This window comes from Colias philodice, chromosome 2 (genome assembly GCF_061535455.1).
Source record: "Colias philodice isolate Cphi_HAF_F1 chromosome 2, ilColPhil1 Martin Lab GWU primary, whole genome shotgun sequence".
Taxonomy (NCBI): domain Eukaryota; kingdom Metazoa; phylum Arthropoda; class Insecta; order Lepidoptera; family Pieridae; genus Colias; species Colias philodice.
The window spans coordinates 6,909,753-6,936,140 of NC_143087.1; the positions used below are offsets into that span (position 1 = coordinate 6,909,753).

Here is a 26,388-nt window from a genome sequence, read left to right on the forward strand (position 1 = left end):
TTATTTAATTTTCGCGGCCGACCCTTTCTATCTCTCTTGCACTTTAAACTATCTCTCCATATACACAATCATCAAATTGTTATACTTACCTACTTTCACTACGTTTTTATTTGTACATATTTAATACTTAACAATCGAATTAGCGTCTGGCTAATTAATTTTAGATTATATTATGTTTGAAGAACATAATATAAAATTTACAGACATTCTAAAATAATTTGAATTTTTTATAAAAACGAAATTAAAAATTGCGTCTGGCACCTATTTAACAACGAAAAAAACGTCTTGCAATAAAAAAATTATGATTGATGGATCTATCTAAAGGCAAAAGTTTAAAAATTACGCGTTAAAAAATGACTTTAAATTAAGGATAATTTCCTGTGCAGATAAGATGCGCACTACTGAACGCAACCACTCCGGCCAGCCAGACAGCGCGGACTCTAACCGAAATAGCTAGAGGAACAATATATCAAAAAACCAGCTATACTAAAATGACTTTTTTTTCAACGTTAATAGCTCCCGTACCATAAACAGAAAATTGGTTATGTAATCCTTCGTTTAAAAAACGAACGTTTTAATGGGTAACAAAAATAACTCACGGGCCATTAATTTGAAATGTAAACGCACTATTTCATGTGGAAGACAATAGATGATCTCCAGTCGTAGCTTCGTATTTAATGACCAATAAGACGCTTTCTCGTAAAAATCAAATTTCAGATAATGGAATTGCGTGGTTCCCTACCACGCATTTTAGTGAATATGAATGAGATAATCATTGCGATAACGCACGCCCTTTAGATTAGAATTAATATTCAGTGACCTTTCAATGTTATTTGCAATTGGATTCATTCTATTTACTTATGAAATTGCAAACATTTTTATTTTATTTCAACACAATATAATAATAACGTCGCAACATGGGTCTCTACCCCAAGGTTTCTACACTGGGCACTTTAAATAGTGCTATATTAATATTTTAATCCTTTAAAGCTCAATGTTGACATGAAGTCTCACGAGGGATCGACAAGCTATATGATAATAGTGATAATAAAGACGAAACGTGTTACGTATACGTTACTAGAGATGATGACAGTTTACCTAAATTGATCGAAACTAATTAAATTTCCTAACATTAATTTTCGGTAAGTGGTACTGGACGCAATTAAAAACTATAGACCGTTGGAAATTGGAATTGATTTTACCCAGGGTGAAAACTAATTTCCTCTAGGATTTACGTGATCCTGACTGAATATATGAGATATTCATTTCACATCTGTTTCTCGGGAAAGTTTTATCAAGGGAAGGTTAATGATCTGAACGGAAAACAGATTTATTCTATTTCTAATACATATTCAATTAAACCAATGTAACTAGTAATCTTTATTATTCGTTGTTGATACATTTAAGTATATTAGGTATATAAAATATAAATACCCGCGTACTTTCTTTTATTACTACCTATTAAATACCTGACCTGTATTATAACTTATTCATATACATTATGCATACATAAGTAGACATATAATTTATAAGAACCGAATAATCTCATCGAGTCTTAGTAAGCAAATAAAAGGAAGTGTTAGTAACTCCAATTATAACTCCAGTTGTCCAGTTATAGATATATAGTTAGATAGTTTTAGTTTGTTCGTTTTATTTTCAAAATATATAATTTAAAATATTTTTTTCCCATGCTCATATTTTACTAGATAAAATAATACAAAATAATAATTGATTAATTTTAGGGAGCAACAAATTGAGAATTACTTGAATTTCAGAAATATTTGAATATTATTACATTTTACGACATATTGAAACATTCGAGCTTTGAATACACATAAGATTGCTTGTAGACTAGACTTTCGACGAAGTAAATAGAGGTACCACACTTCAATGAGTCTCTAAATGGTTTATCTTCTATATAATAATTTAATACATAATAGTTAATACATTATACATACATATATGAACTTGTAAAATTCATGTCAAATAATAGATACCTATTGAATTTTATCACGTACATTGGGAGGTTCTGTTACACCATGGTTCCTTTGTGAAGGTATCGCAACTTCATTTTTATTTTATTACGAAGACGGAAAACTTTACGAGGAAGAGGAGTAAATATAGAGATAGAATTTTAAAAGTAACGGACTTTTATAAATACAAACCGACCTCATATTATGTTTTTTTTTTGCATAAAGACACTATAGGTGGTGTTGCGTGTCTAAGCGGTACATTAACATGAAATTTCATGCACCTAATCCAAATGAATTATGTGAATTTGATTTAAAATACTAGCTAACTAAATGTTTGCTATAGCTTTGAATAAAAATGATATACGATCAATCTGAAAATAAACGTAAATAATATTATATATTCTTTTATAAAATATCCAACAACAGTTATTTAAGTTCGATAAAACAACTACCCAACACTCGTGATAAAAATAAATTAGAATACGAAGTCTTCGTCCCAAAGTCAAAAATCTTCGATCCTTGAAATTGATCAGACAATCCCATTCCAAGAATAGAGTAATCTGTTTTTAATAAGAATGTTTTTAATAAAAAAATCTTGTACAATATTATTATGAACAGCGACTTGTTATTAAATTTATCTACTGTTTAAAAATAACAACTCTCTTAAGGGTTGATTTTTTCAGTCCTTGGTTAAATCTTATTCGTTGAATAACGTATTAAAACTACCATTTCAAAATGTAGTCGAATTACCCGTATTTGACACTTTACAGGTGACATTTTAATATTATCGTATTTTACTTTATTGGACGGGTTTAACCAAGGATTGAAAAATCAGCCCTAAATAAGATAGCATATTTTTTTCAGATACCACATTTATTTAATAAAAATAATTCTATAAGAGAGAGACTCCTAAACTCATATCTTGCAGATGACCTTTTCGTATACTGACCGAAGCGAACTTTTCCGGTTCACCAGCCAGGATATTTTGTCATTTCGTTGGAATCAATCATGTTTTATACCTTCCCTTTACTTTTTTAGTACTTTACTTTTGTAGTAAGACTTGCATGCTTACTCATAAATCTAAGAAAATGTCTATTATATATCAAATAAGTAACTTACAAATATACTTTCAGAAGAAATTTATAAACCAATAAACTCAAAATTAATAATGATTACAAATTAAGATAGAAATTTTATTTATTAGTTACCAATTGTTATCCAGATACACAGCATCTGATGTAACAACCAAGTAACCAACTATATAATATGGCACATTTGTATTCAAGTGAGTCTTCGGACTAACTTTACCTAGGCTATGTCAATATTCTATGAATCAACATGTAAAGCGTTCAGTGCGTTGTCTCACAGATCACGGCTAGAAGATAATGTTTAAACTATAAAATAATATAATATGACAGAGAAGTACATAGACATTAGACATAAACTATGGTATGGTTAGAATTATCGTGTAAATCCAGTCTACCTATATAATCTAGTTTAATTTATATGTATAAATTATGAATAATGTTGCTGAGATTAAACTACATTCATTTCAATAAATCGTAGTAAAAATATGCATAAGTCTGACTGACTGTATAAATATATGAACGACCTTTGTCGATAGATGTTCTCTTGTATAAAAACTGTTTTGGGACAACCATTACCAAAAGGTTCCAAAATAAGTTCGCGAAATGCAAATTGAATCTTGATTTCATTCGGCAAAATGTCGCACATCAGTATCTTTTAGGCTTGTTCAATGTCAAGCAACTGTAAACAATATTACCACGCAGAAATGAATGCCAATATATATTAATGTAGCCCGATACTCTTTTTTCACTTGAACTTACATTCTTTATGTTCTTTATGTTCATTTACTCAATCATAGTAGAAAGTAAAACAAAATGTTAATTTGAATCTAGATTCAATCTCGTAAAACAAATCTACATCAGTAACATGTTGATTAAAAAAACAAATACTTATTGTTTACTTATTTTATTTACCAGGCTTTATAACATTAAGTAAATAATCTATTTTACGATTTGATATATAATATTCAAGGGAATGTTTTTCTTTGTTATAAAGAGAATATAATTCAGTGGTACAAATATCAATTCACAACATGTATCAGACTGCAAGCTTTTTCATTACTCACTCTTTGTTCGTGACAAGTTCAAAAGGCTAGAGGCGTAAGTTCTATCGAAGTTCGCACATTCTCTTTGATATTTTATATAAGAACATATTTTCTTGAACACATTGTGAAATAAAATATTAAATAATACTGACCTAAATAAATAAAAATTCCTGTTTGAATGAATTACTTTGCTTATACGCTAATTACAAATATGGTATCATTGCAACCCTTGCCATTGCCAGTGCGTTATTTGCTTTAATATTAAAATATATAAATTAATAACAAGAATAAATTTTGAAGTCATTGTTTTTGACCTTATAAGAGTACTGAATATAAACAATAAATTATTATTTAGAATAATAAAGGATCGGGATATTCAAAACAATACGTAACTTATTATAATCTTGTATGTTATTAGGGCATACTTTAAATATGTATTGATTAGATATATGTATTTTTAAATGACATTAGAATATTGTTAAATATTACTTTTGAATAGCTTCCAATACCTATATTGGTTTTAAATTTGTTATCTAGGAAACTTAATTACCTTTAGTTGAAGTTCAAGAAAATTCCAACTAATTGGATTTGTATTTGCTATTTTAAAGTTTCAACGATGTTTATAATGGAATCATCAATAAAAATCCACTAAGTTGTTTACCAGTATACCAGTATAGTATTATACTAGTTACCAGTTAGTTATATTATCTGTGGTATAATCTTAGACCTTAAGTACAACACATGCGATTAAACAACCAAAATTACATTAGATTAAACTGCAATAAGAGTTATCTTTACGATGACTGCGCTAGTACTATAATGACTGCATATTTAGCAAAACTAAGTACATTTAACATTACTAAATATATATTATAATATCAATAATATTCACAATTAAATATCGCTTAATATAAATAAAAAAGTAAAGCTGCTTTTAAATATTGTCACTTTTTACTTATGACTGGTATATAATCTACTTCAAATAGAAACTTGAAAGATTCCCCTACAGCTCACAAGCTTGGAGAATCACGAAGTTTTAGAACTAATAATTTTATTGAGTTATATTGGTTTATAAGGTTTATATTGAAAATAAAATAAGGTTATCTTTGGTCGACAAGTTAACTGGTCAAAATAAAATCCTGAATATATTTTATATATACATACTATAAATATTAATCATAAAAAGGTTATTTTATGACGATCTAATTAATACAAAGGTACTCTATACATATTATCGAAATGTTAGCGAGATTGGTTACAAATCGTAAATCACAACCTTTTTTTAAAATCTCTCCCCACGTACCGTAATTCTTTCGCAACAATATTACACCTCAAAGTATGAGCTGGGCAATTTAACTATATTAATTCTAGCGCATAAATTATTCGTAATTTTCATGCTTCATATGTTATAACGTAGTACGTCTACGTGCTGTTTCACTTTGTTAAATGACTGGATCTATTAATCTATCTTATCTAACTCGTATGATGTAATCTGATAGATTTGCCATTATAGCAAGCACCTGTTGCCTATATAAATAGAAACAATAAATATATTGGAATACAGGACTGTCCAAGCCGCTTCAATCTTCTGTATAAAAAGTTTCTTGCTTTGTCTAATAAAATAACGGCGATCACCTACAACGGCTACCTAAAAGAACAGTCTCCTAAATGTATAATATACGTCTTCTACCTAATTAGAAAAAAAAACAACCATAGAGCAGCGGTTCTACTTTATTGCACGCCTCATAAGCGGAGCGTTGAGGTGGGTACTTCTGTCACTTCGCGCAAAACATCTGATTTTTCAAACTTAAAATGTCTTTATGTATCATACATTGCACTTGTAAGATAATACATACACACACATATTATACCCCAGCCACACTATGCTACTCGTCCTGCTACTCGTGCTGCTCCTCGTCCTGCTCATCGCGCTGCCGCTCGCCTCGATATTGCCGTCTGGCCACACACTGCTCTACTCGCGCGATTAATCGCGACGCTCTTCACTAGGGATGGGTCGTCGACGTATTTTTCATCAACGAGACTAGATAGTTAAATGTCGTTCATCAACTAGTTAAAATCTTCGACTAGTCCATGTGTAAAATAAATAACTATTATTAAATAAATTCTTAAAACAATAAATTCTAATCTCAATAAAACAATTAATAAATATTTATGCTTTCTTACAAAAATTATACTCCCTAAAAAAAGTATTACTAAAAAACTTATTATCGTTTGTTTTTATAGTTTAAACTTTAAATTCAAAACATTGGTCTTGTAAACCAAAAATATTTTTTTTAAAAAACTTCAAAGAAAAGAATTTATTCTTATCAATAAGACTGTTTAGCCGTTGAATTCAACTAGTGCATTGGTGAGCGATGGACTAGTCGAATCGTTGAGTGTACATATAGACGGTTAATTTAACTAGTCCGTTGATTCCATGACGCCCATCCCTAATTCGCACTCGTATTGCCGGTCCTTTGACTCGCGCGCAAAAGCCGACAGCAGTGAGCAGGACGATGAGCACGACGAGTGGCATGACGAGTAACGTGGCCACACTACGTCCCTGCCTACTTCCCTCGTCACTTCCCATACCACTCGTCGAGTCGTGTGGCTGGGGCATTAAGAAAAAACACTATTCTTAACGTTCATGATATTTTTGATGTCATTTTTGTTATTAAAACTAGTTAAAAAACAGTTTAAAAAAGTTCTGTCTTGGACGTCCGTGTGTCTGTATGTGCGGATCCTTTTTCTTGTTAACACGATAGCGACCGAAATACTTTACTAATCGAGTCTTTTTTTTTCTCTTACGCTTGAGTATGCTCAGGAATAGAACCCTTTCATTTTTCAGGGTCTGATTCGATGTGGTTTAATTGTTATTAAATAAACAAAAATAATAATTAATAAATATTTATTAAAAAAAAATTATGAGGCGTGCACTTTTGGATTTTCCAAATTATTTTATTCTGTAAAAAATTTGATCATTGTTCTTTTCTCCCCAATTTTAATCATGAATATATACAGGCGTGTCAATGTTACACAAACAAGCAAATAAGTTACTTTTGCACTTGTAATATTATTACGATGAATATACTGTAATAGACCGGACGTTACCAAGAAAATCGTGATCTCAATACAACCGCGAAACGAAATAAAAGATTGTATTTGCGTGTGTTACGTGCTTAGAACTTCTGTGGAAAATATTTATTAAAATATCTTGGATTTTGTCACAAGACAAAATTCAATACACTTTTTATACCTTTATAAAAATCCGGCAGTTCACGACGCACAATATTATCATTTAAAGTTATAGGTTCTATTTTGGTCCTACATTTCCCTAGTGTTAGGTCTTGTAGTTGGTATTACGAAATTGATATAAAAAAATATAATGTTATTTACCTCATAATTTACTATAAATATATATATTTTATTACACAAGCTTCGTGAGAAAATATCTGTGAATACTAAAATATCTTGTATTTTAATAAATTAATTAACATCATTAAAAATTAAGTATAAATAATTATATTTATACATATACCTACTTCATTTTTAATGATTTTAATATCTATTGTTAAGTATAGAAAAAAGCTACCTAAATTCAGTAGATACCTTAATTGTGTTTTATCACAAAATGACAGGTTAGTGAATTGCTCGATGTAAAAAAATGAAATAAATGAGATTACTTGGACAGAAATGGGGTTTATGGTGTCGTCAAAACTCAATTGCGGTTCGGATCCCTCATTGATATGGGTATCAAGTGACGAACATCAATAACCGAAATTAGATGATTCATATATTCTGTTCTAAATTGTTTTCATAACGGGACAGAAATATAGAAATATATCGGATAATTTGAAGTAGTAGTTAGTATTATTTTAAGAAATTTTATCGGCTTATTGCGAGCGTAAACAACGTTACCGATTGTTAAAAAAGATCCGATAATCCAGGTAACATAATATTTTACCGATTTATATTTTATTCTTCCTGCTTCTTATTTATATTTATAAATTATAATCTTCGTACGTCTCATTCCAAGAATATCATGCGTATTTAATATTTATCTGATATCTAGGTACTTATAATGTTTGTGTAAACTTTTTAACTGTAAGTAAAAATGTACGGCACACAGTCTGGTATTGTATATTTTATAAATTACTTAGGTACATAATATTATTTAGATTGGACACTCAGACTTTTTTAAAAATTTAAATACTCTAAATGTGATGTATCAAGAATCAATGCTTGCTAATGAATAATTCTTCCAAAACGCATGATGCTAATTTAAGGTGTAGGACATTATTTACCAAAGGCCAAAGATAGCTAATCCAAAAATATTCAGTTTAGTCTACGAGATTAAAAGAGAAACAGTAGGTTGCTTATTTCTGATAGACTATCTAGGTAGATATGTACCTACTTAGTTGAAAATCAAAAGAGAACTTATTGAACGTAGATGTGTTTCAAAATATATTTAAAAAATCATAACAACAAATTGCTGAATAAATTTCGATAAAACTTAAAAAATGAAGAGTGTGAAATACATGTTGGTATGTAAGTGTAACATGGCTATCGCACGATAACAATGTGCACGCAAATGAAATTACTCGCGGAAACATGTTATTAATATTAATTAATAAATTAATATTTTAAGCTTTCGTAATAAGTTCAAAGAATACCTAATTTGTTTGAAGGTTTCGAAAATAGAATAACATTTATTCTGTTAAAGTTAAATATTTATAATATCAATATTAAATATCGCGCCTTCACTATACCAGTTTTGTATTCTCTCTCTATTCTGTGGAACATTGAAGTGACTGTACGGTTTCTAAGTTATTTCATTAAAAGTGTTTAAACTACTAGCAAAGTTTTGTATTTGCAACAAAATCTTTTTGCTTTAATTGTAAGTACGTAAATAATGTAAGATTATCGTCTGCCTTTCCAATAATGAATGGATATCGGCAAGCGTCGAAGATCAATTCTTAGTCAATAAGGGCTTGTCACTGGATCAATTATGTCGCAATTTATGTAAATGGCATGCTGCAAGTGTGTAATATTATGTATTATCAATATAATAATAGCTCTCAACAGGAAATTTCAATAACAATCGATCTTGGCAGGTTTAATATCTCCACATAATATGCAATACTATGTTTTTTATGGCTTATTGCTATTTATAGCTAATATTTTATACACATATACCAAAGAATAGGTATAAATACAAATTGGCTATCATATTCAAACACCTGACCACGAATACCTAGTTTATAAAATATCCTTAGGCACTACTTCTTATAACGTGTGACTGTCGGTAGTATGATACATATTTGTATCTAGAAGTCCAGAAACAACCAAACAAAAGTCAAAGAGTGAGTGATTCTACAAGAATTCCTGGTTTAACGTGAAAAGCTAAACGCAAAATCCATTACATACTATAAACTGGTGAGCTATTCGAAAACCATGTGCTAGAAACATATTCCATAATATTTACGAAGCAAGGAGAAAAAGTGTTATCAGGTATTTTGGGAGAAAATGTTTATATTGCAAACATTACATACATGAAATATATCGTGTGGCTATACCTATATGCGTAATTGGTATATGTTTTATTTCAAAGTAATTTATACATCGAGAACATAGAGAATTTTTTATGGTTTCAGTTCAATTTTATTAGCATGATGAATAGGTAATGAAATCATACTTCGAACTGCACTTCTACGGAACTTTTTTATGAACTATCAACTTAAACATCCGAAAGCTCCAACTCATACCACTCATACTAAACTTCATTTCTAATAGATATTGAAGATAGAATAATCTAGAAGATATCCTACTACTATTATAAAGGCGAAAGTTTGTAAGTATGGATGTATGGATGTGTGGATGTTTGTTACTCTTTCACGTAAAAACTACTGAATGGATTTGAATGAAACTTTACCACAATATAGCTTATAAATCAGAATAACACATAGGGGTAGGTTTTATCCCGGAAATCCCACGGGAACGGGAACTATGCGGGTTTTCCTTTGAAAACGCGGGCGAAGCCGCGGGCGGAAATCTAGTTGAGATATAATTGAAGAGATGGCGGTGGGGAGAATGGTGAAACTTCTTTATGCGCGTTGAGAGTAAAATTTCAAGGTCGCGTAATGGCAATACCGTCACGTCACGGAGAAAGGCGACGATTTTGGTATCTTTGAATCTTGCCATAGAAGTTTCACTTCTGACACGGGTGCTCGGCACACACGCCCTTTTAATCTATTTTAATTATAACATAATTATAAGACGTTTATCTACTTTGTTTTGTTTTTAGACGTGCTAACAACAATTGAGCTTTTATTTACAATGCCCACTTCTAACACGAATAAAAAATTGCAAAAAGCAATATTGAGGTGAAGAGGTTTGTTTTTGTGTTCTAACGATTTCAATATCCTGATTTTTAAATTAAATTTTTAAAACACGGAAAGAATGAGTGAAAGAGAGAAATTGATAAAATATTTAAATTGTAATAAATAAACAGACAGAAGTTGTTATTTTGATACATATTACTTTAAAATTTTACCTAAGCTTATAAATGAAGTTATTGAATTGACTTATTGATTTTAATACCTATAGGTTAAAAATTTAAATTGTGTGTTTTCCGTAAATTCCTTAATTAATGTGGTCATATTTTAAAACATTTAGTATGCTGACTCAAAATTATTCCTTGTATTATTTAATAATAAGCTAATAATATAATTCAAATACCAATTACCTAGTGCGATAGTTACCTTTAATGTATAGGACATTTAAATTGTAATGTTTCCTAGTATATATTTTTCAGTACCTTTCACTCACTTCGAAAATAACAAAATATTTTATTTAATTCACTCAATATATTTTATAATCAAATAATTAAGGAAGATTTGAAACTTTCAGCTCACGAGCTTTCGTGACCGAAACGCGCGACGCCGTAACGACTACCGCTTTGAAGCTAGGCCGCACAAACACTGAAGCTGAACAACAATGAAATTACATCTGTTAAAAAAAACTGATTACTCGTATTTTCAGATTTTTAACTAGCTACAAAAAAAAAGCAAATGAAATTCAGTTTCCATCGTAATTCATAACTTTTGTACTGGCTTTTTACACATAATATAAGGTAACATAAGGCGGGAGATTTATTAGAAGGAAATTAAAATCGTTTAGATGTCGATTAAGTGTCTATTTTGGTATACATTATTTCACTTTTGTGTAGGTTGTTAATACTTAGCTTTATTCGTTGAGATATCCTTAATATTTAATTAAGCGTAGGTACATGTTCTTTGTTTCTTTTACTACTCTGTAAATGTAATTAGTTTGTAGGTGTATATAAAGACGTGAATAAATATTGTGAAGCTTATGATGTCTACAGACCGTAACTGTGACAAAATTAGGGGATAGTTATACACAGATTAGATAATACATACCTACACGTAGAGGTAGCTTAGTAATTAGTGGCTATTTTGTAGATATCACCGAAATCAATCTGTTTTACTAACAAAATACTCCTTCTTTATTGGGTTAAAATATTATTCGCATACTTCGAAACAAATATCCTTTTTCTCAACTTTCTCAGTGTATTTCTTAATTTTTTTAAAAGATAAATGCGTTGCGCAATTTCTAGAGGCTCTACCTTCGCAAATGTTCATTAATGGTTGGTGGTCGTTTACCTATAATCGAGCGAACCTTACGAATTCGATTCACAAATTAAAACTTAAAAATTTAATTCCACAAGCTACTTCACTCCGGCCAATTTATATCCTTGATCCTTGAATCTAAAAACAGCCTTAGTATTTATTTTCTTATGAGTCAAAGAAACTACTTTAGTACCGTACTTTAAAAGATAATAAACTTATATTATATATTTATGAATACCTATTGATGATTCTATGGGATTTACATATGTACATGTCGCAGGCAAATTGTAGAATTTCGCCGTCTATAAACGGCTTCCGCCAGCGTGCCGGCCGTCCGTGTCGCGGGGCTCCTATATCTGTGTAGTTAAAAACAGTTAAAAAAGGGTATCATTTAAGCTATCACCAATTTAATTAGTTTTGTGTTTCTTAAATAATAGGGTTTGTCCTCAAAATAGTAGATCTGTCACCAAAATGTAGTCACCAAACAATGCAAAATCAGTTACAGAATAAATCACCTAAAATCCTGAGATATAAGGTCTAGTACCAAATAAATGTTTTTGTATGTATTATAATAGGTGTGTCCTAATAAGTATTTAAGCAAACTAATTTAAAGAGATCACCAATAAATCATATTATTATGTTACTAGAAAATTGCATTAAATTCAAATAAAAAATTAGGGTTGTCATCATCGTTTCAACCAAAAGATTCTGCTACTTAACTAGACTCCCAAGGTTCTAAATTTCCACAATAAAAAATTTAGCAGAGTAGTAAATAAAACAATTAAAGTCAAAATAATCAATATTTATTGTTTAAAATAATTACCACTGAACAATCAGCGCTGGTTTAAAATAGCTGGCTTATGGCTAGCAGAATAGTAGATAAAACACTTAGGTATTTAAAGTTAAAATAATCAATATTTATTCTTAAAAATAATAACCACTGAATAATCAGCTTGTCGCGCCAATTTGTCTCCGCCCCTTTGATCATTTTTTCATTTAAATTATAAATTGATGTATTAAATTGGTAACGAATACTATTAATTCAATATCTGAACGAAATACTACAATGTTACTACTTTATTGGTGACAAAATATCAAATAAAAAGGAATCGCAGTCAGGGATCGATTATCGATTTATTTGGTGACAGATCTACCATTCTGAGCACAGAGCTATTATTTAAGTAACAAAACTGTTATTATAAGAACGAAGTTTATATTCATGTAATGCAATATAATTTTATTGGTTATCGATCTCTTATTTTACACATATATTAACATTAATTTGATAATTCATACCTGGGAACAATTTTTGTTTATCTGAGAACGAAAATATTTCGTGGTGATAGATCTATTTATTAGGTGATACAACTTGATGACAAATATAAATTTTGGTGATAGAAAATATAGTTCCCGTTAAAAAAACGAACCTAACCTAACCCATCAACCGAAACCAAAAATTTCTGACTACAAATTTTCGGCATATTATAAAATGTTTGTAAACGGCGAAATAATACAATTTGCCTGCGACGTTATACAATATAACAAGCTAGGTATATAGTTTAAAAGATTATTCTACCTACAAACACAAACTCTACCGTATCGGTTGCTAAAGCTTTTGGCACAACCAAGTCATACTTGAGAGAGGAATTACTTTTAAACTTTGTAGAGAGTTACCTGCTTGTTGAGTTGAATACATTTTTTAAGCCCTTTATATAGACGATGGTGACAATTTTCTAAAATAGAGGGTTTTTAGTAAACAGCTGCAATTCAATATTAACCACCCTATGCTAATTTAATTAGACAGTTATATTTAGAAATTTAAGACTAACGGATTTTAATCACGATTTATTCATTATATTATTAACTTGACGTTTTGCACACTTTGCAGCGAACGTGGTCACGGGCGCGGGACCTGGGAGAATAAGATGACAAATGTCTTGACGGTCTTACAAAATTGTAATTCGTGAACTATCTCCATACACCTATTTCTCCGTAGTTGGTATATATATCCACATATTATTTTTCTGGATGTTGGCACTTGGCAGTATTGGCTTATTGTATCTTTTAGTTAACTAAAATTAGAAATTAAAGACTTTAAAGTCTTTAATTTCTAAACGTATAACTCTCGTGTAAAATCAAATATGTACAATAAAATATAATAGACAGTAATAATCGAAATACAAAATTATTAAAAAGTATTAGTGATTCGGGCATGTAATAAGCTTCTTTCAACTGCTTCCTATGGTGTTTGTTTCCTACTATATACTTAGATACTATAAAAATAAGATTTGAATGTCAATTTGCACATGCCTCAGCTTTGAAAATATTGCATATCAGCGGGAATAGCCCGGCGTCTGCGCAATATCGGTAAAATGTCGTACATGTCTATCTATCTCTACCTTCTCTACAAGTTCTCTACAGCTGATAAAATATTAAAGCTTACTAGGAAATTTTATAACGCCTGTATTTCATACTCATTAACCTCATTGCACCAAAAATAGCTGTAGAAAACAGAAACACCGTTGTTTATACAAAAACATTTTATTATAGCAGAAAAACGAAACGCATGATTCAACTTTTTATGAAATTATGTTCTAATAAATTTTCAATGAAATATTTGAGTGAGGCCTTAAGGAATATTTCTTGGGAAAATTTTATATTATGGGCAGAAATTAATTATTGTTTAAGTTTATTTTAACGAATTCTAAAGTGTTGTTCCCTGTTTTAATAAATTTTCTATAGAGGTACTCAAGAATTTCGATAACTATATTGATCGGCACATCAAAATGGATTTATGTATAAATAGCTAAATGGTGAAAATTGTTTTAAAATATTTTACTTAGGTATAATGTGACGCTAAAACTACATTTTAAGTAGGTACTTAGCCAATTTTTTCTTTTGGAGAATATGCGTTCAGACAAAGAAGTTTTAGATAAGATATTTATGTTTTTACTTGACTACGATTACGTGCAAGGTAAATTCTTTTTAAAAAGCTTTAATAAGCATAACTACATAATATGTATATCAATAGTCTATATATGTATATAAAAATGAAACCCGTTTTCCTTGGTCACGGCATCACGCGTGAACGGGTGGACCGATTTCGATATTTTTTTTTATTATATTCCTTGAAGTACGAGGATGTTTCTTATGTAGAGAAAACGTTAATATCTACCACGGGCGAAGCCGGGGCGGACCGCTAGTAAGTATATAAATATGTAGGTATGTCATGAATAAATAAATATATCTAATCTCATCGTATTTTAAATAGTACCTAAATATTTTATTGAATAAAGTGCCGTATCTAGGGTTATAAAAGAAAAGTTTAACCATATTATATTTAACGAGTAGGGTTTTATATGAGAAACTTGGTCATGTCTATTAACGCCAAATAGTGGGACCTCTGAGACTTTACTTTGCTAGAGGCTTATGACTTAGTATTCCCAGAAGAAAACAGTCTGATCTATTATACTTAAAAAAAAACCAAGTCATATATATATCCCTACAACATGCTGAAATGAAATTTATATTTGAGTATTCAAAAACTCAATTTTAAAAGAGTCAACGAATGTTTTTACCCAATAAAAACTAGAATCTACTTTGTTGCCCTACCAAAAGATGGTAGAGATCGTAGATAATACTATATAATATATATAAGTAGAGATTGAGTATGATCGCAAGCACCGAAACGTAGGTACATGAATAAACTAGCTTTTCTACCGCGGCTTCGCCCGCGTAATTAAAGTTAAAATCGATGCATAATAATATACACGTTAAACATTTTGGAAAATTGATTCTCTACCGTGTTTGAAAGAAAGCCTTTATTAAAGCGGTAAAATTAATTAATTCGTTTCCTGCAAGCGAAATATGGAGATATAGAAAAGCATTGCTTTCGTGCAGGAAACTTTGCGGTTGTTGTTACACGAGTAGAAATTCATAAAGAAGTTCATTGTATGTGGAGGCAGTTTGAAACTTTTTAATCTTCTACCTTCCGCTTTTAGTGAGCATGTAGGTAATTAAATGAAATTTAATTAAAGTTGCAGCCGTAATATTGCCTACAAATGTAAATATTATAAGATTTACGTACCTGCATCATACATGTATGTTTAAAAAAAACCTTCAACTACTTATGTACCTTTTTAAAATGAGAAGACATGTAAAACATCATATGCACCTACATGTAAATTATTAAATACATAATACCTTTTCTATTTTACTCTTCGATAAACATAATATGCTTTTTGTGATTTTATCGTAAATGGGGACTTTATTTCTCTTATATTATAAGTAATTGGGTTTCAAGTGTTTGGTAAACGTTTTGAGAATATAGTAATTCGTGTTCATTTCTAGAACCTACATTGAGTACTGAATGTGTTAAATACTACATAGAGGATGATGTAGGTATAATATGTAGTTATATGTTACAGTTTCAAACCGTTTTCTCTCTAGATAGAACTACCTACATAGGTACTTATTTGTAACTAAACGCATTTACGGTTACTGTTTTATTATAAGTAAGTATAAACTACACCAGCCAGTTGTCTGACATCAGGTATGTTGCTGTTGAATGCGTATTAAGAACTTCCAAATATTACACACAAACATTCTGTGCAAGTTATATTCAGGTCGACAGCGACGCGCCGGGGTTACCTACCTACACACGTCATGTGAGTCTCGAATAATGTTGGAATTCAGTGAAATGAATTTGCACAATGTGTATGAGGTGTATGATGTGTGTCCCAACCAATCATATTGCTAAATGTATCTATGGTAGGGACTGACACTCCCTTATGTTCCGGAACAAGGCGAGAAGAAGCATCTCTGCGTTTGCTAATAATATGTTCATATTAACAAATATTATACCTACAGAAATCGCCTTCTTTAACCACCTTATCCATCTATTGAAAAAAACACATCAAAATCCGTTGCGTAATTTTGTAGACCTAAGAAAACAAACAGGAAGCGACTTTTTAATACCTATTTAGTGAATGTATATTGTATACCTACTTGATCATAAGTTTTCCCGGGAATTTATTTATAAGTAGATAAAAAGATAACTAGTTACATATACATAAAAAGATAGTTAAATACTTATATTTTTAACCAATCTAAAATTAGCTATAGATAACAATTTAATTTTCGCAGGCATTCCACATTAACATAGTGAATTCATAATATCTCTTTTCATACAAAAAAGGAAATAATCGTATATAAATGTATATCTAATGAGCTTGTGACCAAAACTTCATTCGCTTAGCTGTAGGAATTTTCCGAGGAAAATTTTTTTGTATCCGGTATAATAATACCTCTCATCTAAAGATACCTCGTAAACGAGGGAAATTGTATACATAAAATAATGTTATTTTTAATTGATTGTGAACCTAAACATTCTTAATTGGCAAAGAGCCAATAACTTTGCCATGTACGTTAAATAACTAAAAAGTATTGTTTGTAGATTTTAATGTCGCTTATGTACTGACCTACAGGCTTTTTACCGCAGTACATCTTATTCCCCTGGAAATTTCCAAATACTACGCGGCCGAATTACGTGCTACGATCATGTATGGGGAAAAACACTGAAATTGCTCTTTGCAATTTTTTAATAATTTTGTAAGTAGCTTCATGTAATATTTATTAGTCTAAAATAATTGATTAATTATTTTAAAGCATATATTATGGACACTTCATTGGTAGCTTAACACGTTCACTGCGGCACCTAAAATGCCAAACTTACCGTTGTTGCGGCATGTATTCCATATTCACATCGGCATGTTCACCACTGTGCGGTCATGAGCCATTTTTATCACATCGCACCTTCTGACTTTGAAGGTTAATAATTTCATGAAATTTCAAGATATTTCATTTATATATTTCAGATAATAGTATATATAGTTAGTCTAGTATATACCGCATAAATAGCTTTTAGTTTGACCCTATAGTATAAAGATATGAGGGAAAATGTAAACCCCTGATTTTGTGAAAAATTATTTGCCATCTCGCACTGCGTTGATACGGCATATTTACAGTAATAGCGATGGGAAACACTGTAAAATAAAACATCGACATCGATATAAATCAATTTTGTATATTTCAGTCTGTTTGTTAACAGATAACGAGTTCGTCGATACAAAAAAAAACACATATAAAACAAGGTACTTGATAGAGTACCTACTATCAGGAAATTGTTCAGTAACTTTTGTTTTAATGTTTTATATTAATTTCACAACTGTCATCACATATTTGCATTTATGCTACGAAATAAAAGAAAGTAAAAAAACTAAAGCCTCTTAGGTATCATTGTCATTTAAAAAAACTCAAAAGAAAAGTGCTTCGGTCCTGGTGTATCACTATGCGAGACTGACACGCGGCGCGCTCGCAGTACAGTGTGGCATGAGGTGCTTGTCCATGGCAAAATATTTGACATGCCGCACACAAAAGAAACGGTTTCTTTTCTATGCGTTGTGTCCAATATTTTGCCATACGATTTTTAAACGAAATTGAGTCCTACTTCAAACTGTGATCACAAAAATGTATTTGTCTCTTTTCTAGTCATTGATTAACATACTAGGTTGATCCAAAAGTAATGATAATTGGGTATTTCCTGTGCACATAAAAATATAAAATAAATGTTTTTTGCTTGCTCATGTACTCACTAAGTTATCACAAAAAAATCATATCAACAGGCCACGTTTCCAAGTATTTACATTAATTTGAATGTGAACCGTGGGTGCCAGAATGTTTCCCGACGAAAAGAAGAAACAACGATTCGACATTTAGAGGGTGAATTTCTAAATTTTTAATGAGATCAGGATAATTTTTTGTCACGATTTGTGATCATGGACGTTACCCGGGTTCACCATGTTTATGCTGAAACCAAGAAACAATCAATGGCCTGCGATGGGAGCTTCCAAAGTGACGATGAAGAAATTCAAAGTGAAAATTAGTGGGATAGATTAAAGCGGTAGTTTTTTAGGGACGCTGAAGGAATAATTATGGTGGAATATTTTAACAAGGTAGCCACTATATTGGGCTCTTACTACACAGACCAAATTAAAAGATTGCGGTAGGTTAGTAAGGAAAAGAGACATGGCAAAATGCGGGCTTGAATGCTGTTTCACCCAGACAACGCACCAGATCACAAAGCGTCAGTTGCAATGGCTGCCATTCAAAAATCGGCATTCCAAATTCTTGAACACCCACCCTGTTTGTTAGATCTAGCTCCTAGTTATTTCTATCCCTTTCCTCGGCATAAGAAACACCGTCTTAGCAAGAAATTTTAAGACGACAGCAAAGTGATGGCCGCAGTAGAGGGGTTTTTGTTGATGAAGTCAAAGTTTTTTTTTTTTTTAGTTTAGGAAAAAAATATCGAAGTATATTATCTAGTTAGAAGACTATCTAGAGAAATACATAATTATTTTAACTGTAATGACTTTGTTTAATATTGATTATCATTACTTTTGGATCAACCCATGTACTATAAAAAACCTCGCCGCACCACGGTGAAAACTGCGATTTTGAGCGCCGCACTGTGGTGTAGTCGCTGATGGCCCGATACTGGACATGCCGCAGTGAACGTGTTAAGTACACATTTGTACGGAACCCTAAATGTTGCGAGTCCTATACTCCTATTAATCTATTTTTGTTTTCCTTATTATTCTAACCATTTTATATCTCATCGCTGGTGTATTGACTCGTATTTCGTTTTAACAAAATTAGTAAACAAGTTGTGATTAAACGCGAGGACATGGCTCCATGCTTAGGCTACACGTTATTGGCAGATATTAGAATTCATTAATAAGATAATTGAAAATCGATACCATCATGATTCATGGCCTAGTAAAATAATGTTAATCTTTTCTCTGCTCACGAACTGTGAAGGTATAGGTAATTTAACAATAATTTAAAACTATCATAATGTGGGTTAAAATCTTACTGACTTATAATATTACTAGATTTCCGCCCACGGCTTCGCCCGCGTTTTCAAAGGAAAACCCACATAATTCCCATTCCCGTGGGATTTCCGGGATAAAACCTATCCTATGTGTTAATCCAAATTACCCTCTATATGTGTGCTAAATTTCATTGTAATCGGTTCAGAAATCGCGTGAAAGAGTAACAAACACACACACATCCGTACAAACTTTCGCATTTATAATAATACTAGTAAGGTCCGCCCCGGCTTCGCCCGTGGTACATATTTCGCAATAAAAGGTAGCCTATGTCCTTTCTCGGGTATCAAAATATCTCCATACCAAATTTCATGCAAATTGGTTCAGTAGTTTAGGCGTGATTGAGTAACAGACAGACAGACAGAGTTACTTTCGCATTTATTTATAATATTAGTACATATGGATTAGTAGGAGGATAAAATCTATTTTTTTTTATAATACGATTTTCTTCAAATGGCCCTACTCATGATGTATCATGTACCTTAATGCATGTTGCCATGGGGCAGCCCAGTGCCATATTGTAGGAATAGTATAGAGCAGGGGTTCCAAAACGTTGTGCCGCGGCGCCCTGGTGCGCCGTAGAAAGTTAGAGGGGCGAAGTAAGTCGATCTGCTTATATTCGCGACTAGCTCACTCCACGGTTTCACCCGCTTGGCACCGCTCCTGTTGGTCTTAGCGCTTACTTAGCGTGATGATATATCGATGAATGGGCTGGATGGATAACACCGAAATAATGAAATTCCCGAGATTAGCGCGTTCAAACAAACAAACTCATATTAGTATAGATTATCTTTTTTGAGCGCTCAAATCGGTAAGAAATATAACGTCGCGTCGTAAAATAAAATACAAGGTTCGACTCGACGATACGTCGCGCGCATCGCCTTTATCGTGATTTATTTTCGTTTTTCTTAAGCCTACTTGTTGATTTATTTTTAAATTATTTTAGAATAAAGAAATTGAGTTAATATTTTTAATTTTTGTTCTTCTCTGCTTAACCTAGTTTCTATTCTTGTATTATAGGTACCTAATATATCGACTGTTTCCTTTCAAATAGCTCTGTTGTGTGGGTAGGGCGCCGTGACAAAAAACTAAACATGAAACTGCGCCGCGAGCTGAAAAAGATTGGGAACCCCTGGTATAGAGGTGGTATAGAGCATAGATGTAAAGCCGGTTATTAACGATTTTAACCGTGCGGTTAAAAATGCATTTTTCGTTATTAACGGTTAATTAACCGTTAATAACCGGGGGCGGGGGGAGGTTGCGCGCCGGCAGCATGAGATGATGAAAGGTTATCGTATCATTTCATAATTATTATGTTGCAATGATTAAAGAATCTATTTTAATCAATATGTATAGTAGGTAGGTATCAGTCGTTTATGTTATGTTATTTATTATAGGTATAGGTTTATTGTATGAATATTTTAGATACTTAAATTGTGTTTAGTTTACGTTAAGTGACTTACAAAAAAACCAAAACACAGTACGGTAACATAAAGTGCGGTAAAAAACTAACCGTTATTTACCGCACTTTATGGGTAGCTAACCAAAAATTTAGTTAAATAACGGTAGCTAACGGGTTTTTTACAACTATTTAGTATAGAGTATAGACTATAGAACAAATGCAAGTAATTGTTATTTCCTCAGACAATTTTTTATATTCTCTATTGAAGTTCTATTACTATTTTTTTTGACCCTAGAAAAGTATACTTAATTATGTAGATTTATTTAACAAATTAAATTATGAATGTACATAAGTAGTATGAGTTAAATATGACAATTATGTAGGTATACCAATATTTTTCTGAGTTATAAAAAATACTCTTTGTTTTATATTATTATGTATGTTCAGCTGTTTGAAGAAGCAACTCGTTCAGATGATAAAAAATTGTCAAGCAACTGCTAACTTTAAAATCATTACGTTTTAAAGTTAGCAGTTAACATTATCGTTAGGCGGTCAGCGAAAGTTTAGCTATTCGGGCCTGAGGTAAGGGGTGAGGGGGTCCGCGTTTAGTATGGAATCAACGTGCTCGAAACTAAAAATCGTAAGCGCCATTCACATTTTTATCAAAAAGTGAATGAAATATTTAGTATTTTCTTAGTCTAAAATAGTCACGAAATCGAGAAGGTAAATACTTATGTATTTGTGATTTTATACGAATTATTATCGTAAAATACGGTTATAATGAGCATTTATATGATATTTTAGAGGTAACTTCAGGATTTTTTTTTATCGAGCAAAATTTTTCCAATCGTGTTTTGGAAACAGTCATCCTATCACTTGTATACGTAGTATATTATTATTAGCACAGACTAATAATAATATACTACGTTTATTAGTCTGTGCCATCACACATACGTTCTGTAATACATATTAGAAATTTCAGTGCGAAAAAACTTCAATATTTTCAATTACAGCTCATAGAAAACAGTCCATTTTGCCATTTTCACCTACTAAGGGCCCTTAAATAAATTACGGAAAAAAAATTATTTAAAAAAAATATCGACCATCGATATCGATATATCGTCCAAAAAATACTGAGATCATTAAGTGATGGATAACACTCACAGGCGCTTCCCCTTTCGCCGAGATATAAGATTATTCGAATCGAAAAATCTTATGCTTTCATAAAAACTACTTGCGTAATGCGTAGTTAATCGATTATAAACACTGCGTATTCGTAAAACATCGAAAGGACGTCTGCGAGTGCTCCGCTAAAAATTCTGTTTTGTGCTTCACTTTCGTCTTGCAGAAACAAGTCGAACACATCAAATATTTAAAAAGATGGAATAACCTTTCATTTATAAGTATCTTTTTATTTTTTTTACGTAAATATCTATTTAAATGCAATTTCTAATAATCGTCGATGTATCGTTTAGCGATATGACCAAGACAAATAATCGAGTCATGTTTACTCGATCATTAATGCGGCCCCACGAGACTATCATGGAAAGAAAATATACAAATTTAATCTTTATGAACTAAGAGATAAAGTTGAATTTAAAACGCGATAATGAACCGCATTCTTTACGAGACTATCTTGTAAAGAAATACAAATTTAATCTTTATGACCTAAGTGATAAAGTTGAATTTAGAACACGATATTGAACCGCACTCTCACGAGACTATCTTGGAATGAAATACAAATTAAATCTTTATGAACTTAGTGATAGAGTTGAATTTAAAAACTCGACGCTTAAAAGGTCGTAAATTTTTACGACTTTCGTGACACAAATTATTTTTGTGAATGTGTGATTGTGTTTCATAGTGTGAGTTACCCTCCCCGCACCAAAATCAGCAGAAAGTTTAGTTAGAACATATTTTGCCAGCGTACTCCATCTATTACTTAAATGATCTAAGAAAAAATATTAGTAATAAATATCGATATTTCGAAATAATAATATCGATATATCGATATTTCATCAACAGTCCTACTACTGCCTACGATGCGCACAGCGCACTAAGCAATTTGTGCAATACACGCGCTCTATACTATTGTAATATTATATTATACTCTAAAAGGGGTGACAGACGTACGAGTAAGTACGCGAACTTGTGGCTCGACGACCTTTTTCGCTCGTGTGTCACCCCAAGTACGCGTACTTAAAAACCGTCGAGTAAGTTCGTTGACGATCCAACATGTTTGAAATTTTACTCGTAGCCCGCCTTCGCTCGCACGTCTGTCACCGCCGCGAGCCGCGAGCCTAGCCTGTCTAGCTATAATAGGTGCAGTGCAAAAGTTCAATTAATTTCAATAAGTGCAAAAGTTCAATTAATTTCGTCTTCTTCTTTTAGTTTTATGAAAATAATTTAATATAATTAATATGAATGAATATAATATAATTGAATATTGGCGAAGGTATCTTTGAATCACGCCAAGGAAGTTTCACTCCTGACGCGTGGGCTCGGCGCACACGCTCTTTTTTTGTAAAGTACCCTCAAAATATAATAGTAAAAACGAAAATATCCTTCAATTTTTGAACATTTATTTTGTTAGAATGCTATTTACTTAAAAATAAGTGCTGGTTATTAAATTAAAAATGTCTATATTTAATTCCTGAATAACATAAAATTCCCTCTGTTGATGACATAGAGACATTCGATATCGGTGACACGCGAGAAGCTACTGACCAAGCTCTTGCGTGTGTCACCGACGTCGAGCCGAGTACACTACGGCCAACGTAACTTGGCGGGCCTGAACTTCGCGCAGAAGGCTGCGCACGAACGTTTTTTAGGAACGAAATGGTGGCATGAGGCGGCGTGCGCGGGGCGGAGATCTAGGCTAGGGATTGACTCTATGTAAACACAATCATCCCTTTATTCGAACGAATATCGCAATCGATTTTTATCGATTTGAAATTTATTGATTTTTGTTTATATGAGATACTGAACGAAATAGCTTTACAAACTTATTGAATTTTGTCGTTAGTAAAAGAGATTTCGAGTTTAATAGCAAAAAAAAACTAATAACATTTTATTTTCATGGTTGTAAGACATGATTTAGTTAAATATCATTTATTTATAAACGACCACTACAATAAGGACTGATTGAGAATATTTGAAACCTATTATAAAATTAAATATAAATATATTTCACAATTCAATTTCAATCGATTTGAAAAAAAAATCGATTAATCAATATCCTCAGACACGCATAGTGGACATCCCTTTTTGTTTACGTCGTATAACTTCGTGCATATTCGGCAATTCTCGGTACGCAATTATGTATCTCAGTCACACGTTAACATTGGTGTCGTGTTCGTGTCGCTATCTCTGTCTTGAGTACAGGCGGTTACAAAAGTTTTCGTTGAGTTGATCGTTATTATATTTTGTTATTATTATATTGTTGAGTGTTAAGTTTAAATTTGTTCGTGTTTAAGTTTGTTTTAGTGATAATTTGGAATATTCTACTTGGAATTTTGTATTATTCGGGAACAAAGATGCCACCAAAGCATAATATGGTTTTAAATCGCCAGGCGAGAAAAATAATATTCGATTTAACGCAGTATTTTAAAAAAGAAAAAGAAGAAGGCGTAAAAAATGTTGACAAAGTTTTTTTAAGAGTTGCTGAGTGAATCCTGAATTCATTAGGTTATTTTTATTGCTTTATGTCTCATAGCGTTTTGATATTTATTTTATTTGTACTTGGTCTCTGTATAAGGAAATTTTTATTCGAATTTCAGTTTAAGAGAAATAAATGCCTATAACACTTTTTTTTACGAGTGTACATGCGCAAAAGTTCGTAGAGGCTATGTTCAGGCCCGCCAAGTTACGTTGGTCGTATTGTAAGTACGCGAACTTTAAAACCGCGGTTTTAAAGTTCCTACGTGTATCAGCCCTTTAAAGTCTAAGGTAAAAATAAATTTGTGTTTAAATTTTACTGTTCTGTGTTGTAAAGCCATTTTACAAAATATATGTTGCTGAGGTTTGGTATGAAGAGCTATTACTATACTGTTTGTGAAGAGCCATCATAATAATTGACAGGGGACAGTGGACACTGACAACGACAAGTTACAAGAGTCAAAACTAAAAATATTGACTAATTTTCCAAGTGGTAGTAGGTATTAAAACATATATTTTTTGATTTTGCCTTTAAATATTTTTAAATCTATAGGAGTGGTAAACAATTTACAGTCGTTCTTAAATATTTTTGAAAGAGTTTATTTTATCCGTAATCAATGCCCTACATTTTGATCCGAGGCAATTTGGCTTCGTATGGACATAAAAACCCTTGGCGTGTTTTGGTATCGGGTTTGAAAGGTAGATCTTACACATAAGAGTATAGTTTTGTCCATAATAAAAACTTAATTCCGACCCACCCTTCAGTAAGCAAATATGATACAACGTATTAACTAAATTCACATAGGTACACACTTACTTTAATATCTAATAAAACTTTCAATTTTTTAGCTGGAGATATAGAGCAACTAAAACGTTTTGCCTGTGGAGGGTATTGTGACGATTCAACAATTGTTTATCTGCAACATCCATGCGTCATACTTAGTGCTCTTGAGGTACCTAATGATAAGGATTTAATTAAATTATTAATATTGTTTGTTTTGCAGAAAAGAGCTATTTAAGTTTTTTGCTTTTCAGGTATTGGGTTACAAAGTTGTTGCTTCTAGTTCTACAGCAGTAAAACAAGACTACAATGAGTATATGTGGACTATGAGAAAAGAATTTTCTGAACCAGAACCTTCTATAATTGTAGAGCAAGACAATATCACAAATTTTAGCAAAGAGGCTATGCACTATCATCATTCTAACAAAGACGACGAGGTTTAAGTTTATTGTTTTATATCTAATACTTAATAATTAATAATATTATTATATAATGGAAACAAAAGGCAGTCAAAATGTGTCTGGAACCAACTTAGCAAACATTCCAATGTCTGAAGATGGTGTAGTATATATTGCAGTTAAAGGTTCACTTCATGCCAATGATTGCTCTGTATTTGGTTTAGGTCAAGAGGAAATCAAAGCATTGACCAAGAAATACCCAGGATCTGGAGATGTGGTTAATGGTGTAACTATGAAAACAAATGTCCTTCAACTGATTAATTCATTGAGCCAGTTGGGATATAAGATTGTTGCAAGCACTGGAGAAGCAGAGATTACTTGGACTTTAGGCCGTGATATATAAATCATATCAATACTCTTCCATCGTCATAATTTCATTAACATAATA

The 26,388-nt window shown here is 31.6% G+C and overlaps 3 protein-coding genes across 3 annotated transcripts in view; 2 read left to right on the plus strand and 1 right to left on the minus strand.

Annotated features, from left to right (window-relative positions):
- The window catches only part of TrissinR (Trissin receptor), a 53,667-nt gene extending 42,609 nt beyond the window's left edge, over nt 1-11,058 (minus strand). Inside the window, exon 1 of the mRNA XM_089706122.1 lies at nt 10,866-11,058. The gene's annotated coding sequence lies outside the window, so the exon portion shown is untranslated. The remainder of the gene's footprint in view (nt 1-10,865) is intronic.
- Nucleotides 11,059-25,194: 14,136 nt separating this feature from the next.
- On the plus strand, nt 25,195-26,304 carry LOC149490505 (uncharacterized). Its single transcript, XM_089706250.1, has 4 exons — nt 25,195-25,460; nt 25,611-25,714; nt 25,797-25,979; nt 26,165-26,304. The coding sequence occupies exons 1-4, from the start codon at nt 25,379-25,381 to the stop codon at nt 26,186-26,188; spliced, it is 393 nt and encodes a 130-aa protein (XP_089562376.1). The 5' UTR covers nt 25,195-25,378; the 3' UTR covers nt 26,189-26,304.
- Nucleotides 25,973-26,343, plus strand: LOC149490506 (uncharacterized). The gene has a single exon (XM_089706275.1). It carries the CDS (start codon nt 26,035-26,037, stop codon nt 26,341-26,343), a length of 309 nt encoding a protein of 102 aa, XP_089562401.1. The 5' UTR covers nt 25,973-26,034.
- Nucleotides 26,344-26,388: the final 45 nt, after the last annotated feature.

Excerpts from the sequence above, each read along its gene's own strand:
- LOC149490505 (XM_089706250.1), top strand. The coding sequence starts at position 25,379 with ATGCCCTACATTTTGATCCGAGGCAATTTGGCTTCGTATGGACATAAA. Across the intron at positions 25,715-25,796 it reads TCATACTTAGTGCTCTTGAG|GTATTGGGTTACAAAGTTGT; the intron begins GTACCTAATGAT and ends TTTGCTTTTCAG. Across the intron at positions 25,980-26,164 it reads ATTCTAACAAAGACGACGAG|GTCAAGAGGAAATCAAAGCA; the intron begins GTTTAAGTTTAT and ends TATTTGGTTTAG.
- LOC149490506 (XM_089706275.1), top strand. The coding sequence starts at position 26,035 with ATGGAAACAAAAGGCAGTCAAAATGTGTCTGGAACCAACTTAGCAAAC.